This window comes from Petaurus breviceps, unplaced genomic scaffold (genome assembly GCF_028583685.1).
Source record: "Petaurus breviceps papuanus isolate PSGF00001 unplaced genomic scaffold, PetGlider_PUasm1.0 37, whole genome shotgun sequence".
Classification (NCBI taxonomy): domain Eukaryota; kingdom Metazoa; phylum Chordata; class Mammalia; order Diprotodontia; family Petauridae; genus Petaurus; species Petaurus breviceps.
Window position 1 is genome coordinate 35,966,547 of NW_027186296.1, and position 11,183 is coordinate 35,977,729.

Genomic DNA, 11,183 nt, shown 5'->3' on the forward strand with positions numbered 1-11,183 from the left:
GGTACCTACTGCTCCCAGTGGTCACCATGTTGGTGCTAGATTTAATGAAGATTTCTGACTGGCTCAGCAAAAAGCAGCAGGTCAGAACGCTGAGGCTCAAACAATTCTTCACCCCCAGCTCCTCTGGGAGCAGGGATCACAACAGGAATCCCCATGCCCAGCTCTAGAGGCTTTTAAGCAAAGGCTGAATATCCACTTGTTCTGAGAATATTAGAAATGGAACGCCTATAAAGGTTGAACTAGATGGCCTTGAGATTCCTTCCAACTTTATCCTTTTGATACTTTTGTCTGTTTTCTAGTCATAATGAAACTCAAAAGCTGAGGCAGCATGGTGTTGTAGACAGAGAGCTAGTCTTAAAGACAAGAAAACCTGGGTTTAAGTTCTGCTTTCAATACAGTCTGGTTGTATGACCCAGGGCAAGTGACAGCTCCTGGGTGTTCTAGACAACTCTAAATTTCAGAGAAGATGCCTACCTGTTTTGGTAGCAATAACTTCCTCATTGAAGCTTCCATACATCAATGAAATCATAGAAGTTGTTCAAATAAAAGGATAATTGAATAAAGTACTTAACTGTATAGATTTATCTTTTTTATTAAATTTTGCCCTTTAGAACTATCTACTTTATTCTTTAAAGTTATATACTAAGCCAGTTTTTTTAAAAAGGATTTTTTTTTCACAAATCAATATTTTTTTTGGTTTGCAACATTCACTTCCATAAGTTTTAAATTTTCTCCACCTCTCTCCCCTTCCCCCTCCCTAAAAGGATTATTTTCTAAAAGAAACTTTCCTAAAGAACTTCCCTAAAAATGCAGTCCAAAACATTAACTCTGGTAAAAATACCAAGGAGATCTAAAAGATAAAATAAATATGGCATTAAAAGTAGAATGTTACAAGCCTCTGGTAGAAAACTTCATAAAGCGTCTAGTTAAAATTATTTTTTCTAGAGGATATCTTGACTTTTTCACAAAATGGTATCTGGTATATGATATGCTTAGCTTTTGGTAATGACAAATGGTAGGATATCAGAAGTTTCAGTAAGGTCAGTTACTTAAGTAATGGAACTATACAAATTTCAGTTCATAAAAAACCCAAATAATGGAGGAAGATCACTTTCAATGTAAGTAAAGTAGCTGAGAAACCCTTTTTCTGTCTGGAAAATATAAGTCATAGGTTTCATATTAACAACTCATACTATTGACTAACTTTTCTTTCTCACCTTCCATACTTCTGTACCAACAAAGCAGAGAAAATAGAAGCTCTTAAAGAAAAAGGAGCTGTAACCTATAAGGAATACTTCAGGTAGCAAGGTCTGGGAAGGAGAGAAAGATTCTTTAAGCTAAAGTGAAACATTGCAAGACTTTGACACTGAGGAGGCAGACACCTGAAGACAGTCAGAGGGACTTTTAATGTCAACCTACAAAGAATCAGATCCATCCTAAGAGGGCACTAACACCAAGATGGAGACTTAGGATAAATAGAAATAAGTATTCTTCTTAAACAGAGATGAAACCAAAAGTAGGGCATGTGGTGATGAATGACCATTAGTGACAAAGGAAGCAGCATGGCATAATGGATGAAGACCTGGCCTTGAAGTAGGAAAGACTTGGACTCCAATCTTACCTCTGACATTGGCTGTATGGCCCTAAACAAGTAACTTAACCTCTCAATATTCCAGGCAATTTTCTAAGACTATGTCCTTAATGTTAAATGCTCTGCTAGGATTTAAGAGCAGTTTTATTTTTAAATAGAAAACTGAATGAAAAAAAATAGATTACTGTAGTCCTCATTTAACCTACACTGACAGGAAAACTGGTTGTTCGGACCATGAGACTATAACTAAGGCAGCATCAATTACTTAAAGGCAAAGTAAGAGGAAATAATCAGGTCCTTTGCTGTTGTACTTACAAACTTAACCTAATCTTCTCAATGGTTCCCTACCGTCTACTGAGTAAAGATTAAATTCTTCTACCTGGCCATCAAGGTCCTTCACAGCCATATATCGAACTATTCTCACCCACATGCTCCAGGCAATTTCTACGCATGCCCTGGGCTTTCTTGCCTCAATTACTTCCCATAGCACACACACCCTTTGCTTGAAATGCCAGTTTCTGCCTATTGAACCAGTCTTTTTAAGTCTAATTCAGATGTCACTTCCTATGTAATGCCTCTTACATAATCCTCTTAGCTGGTGATAACAATAATAATAATTATATATATATATATATATATATATATATATAACTTTAAGATTTACCAAGTTCTTTCCTCACAAGCCCCCTGAGAGGTAGAAAGTCTACCTCTACAGAGGTAGACAAGTATTATTAGCTCCTTTTTACAGATAAAGGAAACTGTCAAGCTAGTCAAGTGTCTGGAACTCTACAGTGGTTCATGTCCACTGTTCTTTTCACAATCCTTTCCACTTTGGAACTCACACAGCAATTTGCTTCTACCACTCTTAAATACTTAGGTATTATTTTTCAGAATGGAAGATCCCTTAAGAACAAGAACTTTTTCTTTTTTGCCTTTAAATCCTCGGTTCCCTATCATAGTGACATACACATTGCAGGCATTAAATAATGCTTACTGAATTAAATGTTTCAAATATGTGATATATCCCTCTCAGGGCCATTAAAACACAAGAGTACAAGAACTGGGACTTATCAAAACTTTCTATCTCTTCCAACATCTAGTACAACATTTTACACACGTTAGAAATTTTATACGCTTGTTGAGCTGAAGTAAAAATATGACAAAAAAGGTGAGGAAAATACATATACTTGGGTCAACTGTAAAGGAAGAACAGCATATGTCTAGCAATTTAGTGACAAAAAATAAAATAGAATTACTTTGTTGAATAAAGAAATTGAATATTTAGCAAAAACAAACAAACAAACAAACCCCCTCACATATCAGGGATGATCAGTTCGAGAAAAAAAATTTCCTTAAAGGCTTCCATACTACCAAAAAAGGGCAACTAGGTGGTACAGTGGATAGAGTGCTGGCCCTGGAGTCAGGAAGATTCCTCTTCCTGAGTTCAAATCTGACCTCTGACACTTACTAGCTGTGTGATCCCATGCAAGTCACTTAACCCTAGTCTGCCTCAGTTTCTTCATCTAAAAATGAGTTGGAGAAGGAAACGGCAAACAATTCCTGTATCTATGCCAAGAAAACCCAAATTGGGGTCACAGAGTTGGATATGACTGAAACAACTCAACAACAGCACAAAAAAAATCACCAACATATATTTAGGTACAATGCACGGTACTAAAGGTTTTACTAAAAAACAGAATGATCATAGAACTTTAGAGATAGAGGAGACTTGGAGATCATCTAATCTAATCTTCTCGTTTTATAGATGAGAAAACAGAGGTCTACAGGGCTGAAGTGACATCTACAAGGCCACCCAGCTAACATATGACAGAACTAAGACTAGAAACCAGGTTTCTTGACTCCCATTTCATAATCTTTCAATTATCCAACACAGTCTAGTGTGGCATCAAATGAAGAAAAGTGAAGGGAAATCATCTGAGTATTTTAAACTATTGTTGCCTTATACATGGAAGTTCTTTACCATCTGACCAAAAAGCATAACTAGATATGACCAAAAAAAAATGGAGGGGAGGGGAATAATCTGATACACTGGTTTACAACCAGAATTCCAGGCTTCTCTAGTCGCCTGGAGCACAGTAATATGATTTTCCAGCACATTAGGGAAGCAAAAGTAGAACCAGAGAGTCTATGTACTGGCTGGATTTTGTTAATGTCACTTAAAATGGAGGAAAAAATCCTAGCAAGATACCAAATAGAGTGCAGCAGATGGTAAACAAATATTATGAAGCAATCTTCACAAAATCTGCAGTGTGTCACAAATATACAAAATGGCAGAGTTTAGGAAAGGAGAATCATAACAGGCCATATGTTGTCGGTGATTTTATTTGGAGCAACATGCAATCCAAAAGAGAAACAAAAACAACATAAAGGCCCAAGAGTAGAAGAAATGCAGCCTCAGGTAAAGGGGCGGTAAAAATGGCAAACATAATGCTAACTATATAAATAGCAGCAGAGGCTATGGGGCTAACAGCAAAATACACACCTACTGAAGCAGCAGTGAATCACATGAGGTTCAAATAAAAGCAATCTAGATAGAAAAATAAACAGAAAATTAAGGTTAACTATTAAACATCCTTTGTCACAAACCTTCAATGTCAGTTGAGAAATCAATTAGAAAACTAGAGAAGATTCATTTTCCAAAGAGAAAAGAAAGAAAAACACTGGTCTAGAAGTTAGGGAAGCCAAAGACTAGGACCTAGAAAAGTTCCCAAGGGGACAGTTTATCTCAGGTGTTGGCTATCATTATGAGGTCATTATTGGAGCCTCTAATTTCCACTGTCAAATCTTGTTATTTTGGACAAGCCACAACATGTTTAAGTTTGAATGAGGAGCTACAAGATCCTTACAAAGAAGATCCAGAATAAATTAATCTAAAAATTAAAATAGCTAATGTAACAAAATTTTCCTCCTAGAAACCTATTTGAACTCTCCTTATAATAACCAAATATAGAAACTCACAATTTATATAGTATCGTGTGTGTGTGTGTTAGAGAGAGTGTGCAAATGCTTTCTGCAAAACAAACTCTGCAAGAGGGTAGTATGAGAATCAGTCTCCACAGTTTTAAATTGTGAAACCAAGTTTCAGAACAGTTAGAAGGAAAGCCCATAGAGAGGGAGACTTGAATCTAAGAATCTGACATCAAGTCCAGTTCCCTTTCCAACCATACCATGCTGGATTTCAGAAAATTAACACCTGATCCATGCCATCTTTAAATTCCAGAAATTTCCAATAACAAATACAGAAGAAACAAGCACTTCATTAGCCCTATAAACCTATTTTTGCAGGATTCAGGAACAACTATTTGGGATACCTTCCCCCACAAAATGCATCCCTAACACTGCAACACCTCAGTCACTTCAGTAAAATCAAATTTGTGACAATTCAGACAAGTTATGTGTGAATCTCACAGAATACAAAATAATTTTTTCTAGAAATTTTCAAGGTCTTACTTATAAATAAGAAGAATCTAATCTAAAGTAGTCATTTTAAATCAAGGATTCAGGATATAAGACTAGTTTCAACATCTGGTAGCTCTGGTAGGCATGGTGGCACAGTATATAGAGAGAGACAGCCTCAAAGTCTGGTTGAAGACCCACCTCTGACACATACTGGCTAAGTGACCCTGGGCAAGACACTCAACCTCTCTGTGCTCCAGCCAACTCTCTAAGATTATAAGTTGCTAACTTTCATTAATAGAGGGAATTTCTTCACTAAAGAGGGTTCCAATGCCATTGAAACCACAGTATCAGTATCCTTATTTCTATCCTTCAAATTTTGAGTGCCACAATGAATTCTTGTATAGGTGTAATACACTGTTATATAATTTTTTAAAGCACATTTGTCATTTTCACTGATGAAGGAAAGTTATGATAGGAAAAGTCCACTTTCTGCAACTTACAGTCTTAGAAAGTTGTCTGGCAAAGAAATCAAAGCTATTTATAGTCATGAAAAAGTGCTCCAAATCACTATTGATTAGAGAAATGTAAATCAAACAACTCGGAGGCACCACCTCACACCTATCACATCAGCTAGCATGACAAAAAAAGGAAAATGATGGATGTTGGAAAGGATGTGGGAAAACTGGGACACTAATGAATTGTTGGTCAAGTTATGAGTTGATCCAACCATTCTGGAAAACAATCTGGAACTATGCCCAAAGGGCATAAACTGTGCTTGCCCTTTGATCCAGCAATACTACTGCTAGGTCTACATCCCAAAGACATCCAAATAAAAAAGAAAAGAAAAGATAAAGGACCTATTTGTATAAAAATATTCATTGCCGCTCTTTTTGTAGTGGCTAAGAATTGGAAATTGAAAGGATAACCATGAATTAGGGAACAGCTAAACAAGAGATGTATAGGATTGTGCTAAAATATCATTGTGCTATAAGAAATGACAAGCAGGATGATTTCAGAAAAAATTGGACTTCAATGAACTGAGCAAACTGAAGTGAACAGAACCAGGAGGAAGTTGTACACAGTAATAGCAATACTGTAGGTTGAAGACTGTGAATGACTTGACTTTTCTCAGCACTACAATGATCCCAAGGGACTAATGGTAAAGCCTACTATCAGCCTCGCGAGAAAGAACTGACATTGTTTGAATACATGGTGAAACATCCTATTTTTCATTTTCTTTCTTTCATTCTTTTTTCTTTTATTCAAGTCTTCTTGTACAAAATGACTAATGCAGAAATAGTTTATATGATTGCACATGAATAACCTTTATATGACTGCTTACCATCTCAGGGAGGGCAGAGGGGAGGAAAGAATAAAATCCGGAATTTTAACTTAAAAAAAATTTAAAAAAATTTTTTAACATGTAACTAGGGTCAAAATGTAAAAAAGATGTACATACACATGTGTGTGCTTATGCATGTGCATGTGCATGTGCGTGCGTGTGTGTGTGTGTGTGTGTATGTGTGTGTGTATAAGAGAAAGTTGTCTGGGCACTGAAAGACTGAGTGACTTGTCCAGGTCACACAGCCAAGATACGTCAGAGGTGAAACTTGAACCCAAGTCTTCCTGACTCCAAGGGCAGCATCCTATCCAATGCATCATCTTGTCCCTCATTATATAAAATATGGCAGATTCTTAATTGTAATATGTTCATTAATCTACATTATTAATATCCATTTGACTTTGTAATAATAGTAATAGCTAGCATTTATATAACACCTTTATATTTCCAAACACTTTACATATGTAGGGCACTAAGTGGCGCAGTACACAGCGCACTGGGCCTGGGGTCAGGAAGACCTGAGTTCAAATCTGACCTCAGACACTTACAAGCTCTGTGTCCCTGGGCAGGTCACTTAACACTGATGACCTTAGTTTCCTCATCTGTGAAATAAGCTAGAGGAGTAAATAGCAAATCACTCCAGTATCTTTGCCAGGAAAACCCCAAATGGGGGACACAACTGAAACAAATTAACAATACTTATATATATTATCTCATTTGACTGTCACAACAACCTTGGGAGGAAGGTGCTAATAGTATCCACTTTATAAATGAGCAAACTGAGGCAGAGAGAGGTTAAGTGACTTGCTCAGGTAACAGCTAATAAGTGGTTAAGACAAGAATTTAATTCAGGTCTTCCTGACTCCAAGTCTATCACTCTATCCACTGTGTCACCTAGTTATCTCTAATATTAAATAATACATGCTAGCTGCCTCTAATATATACAGTTATTAAAATTATACTACTGGATTTCTTTTAATTTTATTTTAAAATGCAGACTTACTGTATCTGATTGGTCTTTCTACTACATTATTCTGAGTTAAAGATTTTCTCTAGTAAGTTTTAAGAACTTGTAATACTTAGAGAATTTTTAATATGTTTAAAATGACCACACAGTTCCTGGACACAAATGAATATCTGAGGTGGGTTTTAAAAAAAAGAATACAAAAACCAGAATCCTTCGGAGCTTTGAGTATCGAGTACATTAAGAAATGAGTACAGAATGGTAATAGTTCAAAAAGGAAGAGAGTAAAGACAGCAATTCCTAAAAGTTTAAGATATCTCTGGAGTTGCCAAGTATTTCAGGAGTTTTAAGAGTAGGACTGGAAGTAAAGTCCTCTTATGAGATGGCCTCTAAATGTAAGGAAGCTGAATAAATTGAGTCAATATCTGTGTCTCTGCCTGGTTGCCATGTTCTACGTAAATGATCACTTAATTAATATGAAAGTCTTTTCTAGTTGCCAAGCAAATATAATCAATAATAATGATGATAGCTAGCATTCACTTAGCATTACTACGTGCCAGGCACTATTCTAAGAACTTTACAGTTTTTATCTCATTTGATCCTCACAACAACCCTATGAGGTAGACGCTTCCCATACCCATTTTACAGATGAGAAAACTGAGGCAAGCAGAGGTTAAGTGACTTGTCCAGGGCTAGTAAGTGTCTCAGGGATCTAAAACCTCCTTCAATAATTTGCTAGAGTGCAGGCTCAGTACTAAAATTAATGCTAAAAGGTGAAATGTCAAAAAGGAACTATAAATTCTGCCCTGTATACCTCTAATGAGGTACCCTGAGTGAAAACTTACATATTTGCTTTTAATAAGTATGGTGTAGATAAATCAATTGTATAGTCAACTTTTGAATTGACTTCATCACGAATGAAGATGAGCTGGTATCACTCAAGATGGCAGAAAACTCAAAATCAGAGCCAACATGGTATAGTGTAGAGATACAATACTTTTTTATGTTTTAAACCCTTTGGATAATCTAGTGAAATCTATTAATTCCTTCGCAGAGCAATGGTTTTTTTTGTTTTGTTTTTTTGCTTTTTGGAGGGGAGAAGGCAGGGCAATTGGAGATAAGTGACTTGTCCAAGGTCTTATAGCTAGTAAGTGTTAAGTGTCTGAGGCTGGATTTGAACTCAAGTCCTCCTGACTCCAGGGCCTGTGCTCTATTCACTGTGCCACCTAGTCATCCTGCCCTGCCCCAGCAATGTTTTTAATTACATAAAATTAAATACATGGAATTACAAAGCAAACTAACTATGCTGAAATACATTTATCAAACTGTTAAAAAAAAAAAAAACAACAACAAACCAAAACTCAAGTTCATAGGCTCTAGGTTAAGAATTTCTAGTAGTAGAGAGATCACTAGATTATTAGTCCGGGCTCTTTATAGTCTTTGCTTTGTCATTACACATGTGACCTTTAAGAAGACATTTTAACCTCTCTGAGTCTCAGTTTCTTCATTTGCAAAATAAAGGGGTTTGACTGTGATCTGGCACCATTATGCTAATTATGTTTGGTTTTGATTGTTTTTTTGCCCTCCAAATTTACTTTGTAGATTTATAATTTTTTTAAGTCTTCATTCCCCAAGCCTTAATGGAGGTGACTCAAGACTATGGTATATGGCAAAGAGAAACCCGAAAAGGGTTAAAATTTTGTCACAGAAAAATCTCTAAACATGTAGTCTCCAGGTTGCTAATTAAGAGTTACCTACAATATTTAATTTGGGCTTTGCCTTGTGTTGGGGGAAGTCCTTACCCTGGCAAAGGGATGCACCTATTTTCTTTCTTTGCCTATAAATAAAGTCTTAAAAAAGAAAGATTCAAATTTCTCTTTATGTAAGCTTTGCACATGCAACAGTCTATGTATAAGTAATCCATCTGAAGCTAATAGAAATTAAAAAAACTGAACTTAGTTTTGTTGAACTTTTTTTACTCTTTTGTATAAGGGACTACTCACTGAGTGAGGAAGATGAGGGTCATATTCAGAAATAAAGTTTATTTATAAATATATACATTTTTTTCTAAAAAACTGAAGAAACAAGTAAGCCTTGAACATATATTTATGAAATATACCATATGCTAGGTTTGAAAGCTCAAATAGTCAATAGAAAGAATTAAGAAGTGCTGAGTAGGGGGCAGCTAGGTGGCGCAGTGAGTAGAGCACCGGCCCTGGAGTCAGGAGGACCTGGGTTCCAATCCAGCCTCAGACACTTGATACACATACACACACACACACACACACACACACACACACACACACACTAGCCATGTGACCTTGGACAAGTCATTTAACCCCAATTGCCCTACCCTCCCCCCTCCAAAAAGAAAAAAGAAAAAAAAAGTGCTGAGTAAATATAACCTTCATTTTACTTGCCCAAGATAACTCTGCATATGGAATCCCAGCTTTCAATGACAGTCACCAATATTCTCTGAAATTCTTAATCTTATCTCTACTCTGCTCTGTCTAGAATTTATGATGTGGTCTAGTCTCTACATTTGCCCCCATATATTCCTAGGGAGCCTTTTATCTCAATTAGTACCTAAAGTTGGTCTTCTTACTTAGTAACCTGCTTGGTGGCCAAACTCTCTTCCTCTTGCTGACCAACGAGGACAATTCCAGAAGCAAATCCAAAAATCCAATATGTTTGCTGCCACCACCTAGTGGCCCTGAAGAAGCCAACTGCAACACTGTTAGTCTATTCAATATTTGTTTAAAAGCGCCACTTTGTTGCAGTTTTTAAAAGCTACAATGGATTAAAATCTCTTAATCAATATTCATCAGCCTACAGGTAGTTTACACTTTTCATTTCGTTCTAGCAATATTATTCCAGTGAGAAGCAAGAGCAGATAAAGGTCATGTTGGTAATTAAAGCTATATTGTAGAAATATGCACACTCAAGATGTGATTAAATAAGAAAATATTACTCAGTTCAGTATCATCATTAAACTTGCATTAATTTATAAATATTTAAATGTACCATATGATGATCATAAATACTCTATATTTGTCAGTTTTAAAAGTAACACAAGCTATAAACCCTTTGAAGAATTACTGCAGAAATATACCAAAAAAAAAGTATACACGCCATACTCACATTCAAATGCTGTAGTTGTTGCATCAGGCAAAACCTGGCCTATCACATCCTAAACAAGGACGGAGAAAGGATACAATTAGACATCTTTTTAATTGTTAACATGTGGCAAAACCTCAATGAATGAGAAAGCCCAGGAAAAATATTTTCAATGTTTGCCTAAATTATAAAAAAAGTTAACTCATAATCATAGTTTAACACAATCTATTCATATCTAAGTATTTAAATCACTAACTACCCCATGAAGGAAAAAAGTGTTAAAAAAAAAATCTTTTCTACGCTAAAATAAAAACAAGTCTTTTCATTCATATCTCCCATTGTCCCCTTCTCTCCAGTCACCCCACAACCACTCCTCACCATTATCTTTTGCTTGGGCAATTATAGTCCAGTCTCCTAACTGGTCTCTCCAAATCTAGCCTTTCCTTCCTCCAATCCATCACCCTCTGAACTGCCACATTGCCATTCTGAAAGTTCTGGTATGACAATGTTACTTCCCAGTGCAGGAAGCTCCATTAATTCTAGGATAAACCACAAAGATCTATTTGATATTTGAAAACCTTCATGACCTGGCTCAAACCTAATTTCTGAGGCTGATCAGACACTCTACTGAGCTCTGGTCAAACTCCCCCACTCACTGTTCTCCATAAAGCCATTCATTCTACCCTCTGTGCCCCACCCCCCTGTGATAGTAATGGCAATTAAAGATTCCCCTGTATTGGCTTGGTTTT

General features: G+C 36.3%; 1 protein-coding gene across 1 annotated transcript in view; it reads right to left on the bottom strand.

The window, feature by feature from the left end:
- MAP2K5 (mitogen-activated protein kinase kinase 5) overlaps window positions 1-11,183 on the bottom strand; it is a 292,027-nt gene that overhangs the window by 272,811 nt on the left and 8,033 nt on the right. The window contains exon 2 of the mRNA XM_069097384.1: window positions 10,459-10,507. Coding sequence (XP_068953485.1) covers window positions 10,459-10,507 — 49 coding nt within the window. The remainder of the gene's footprint in view (window positions 1-10,458; window positions 10,508-11,183) is intronic.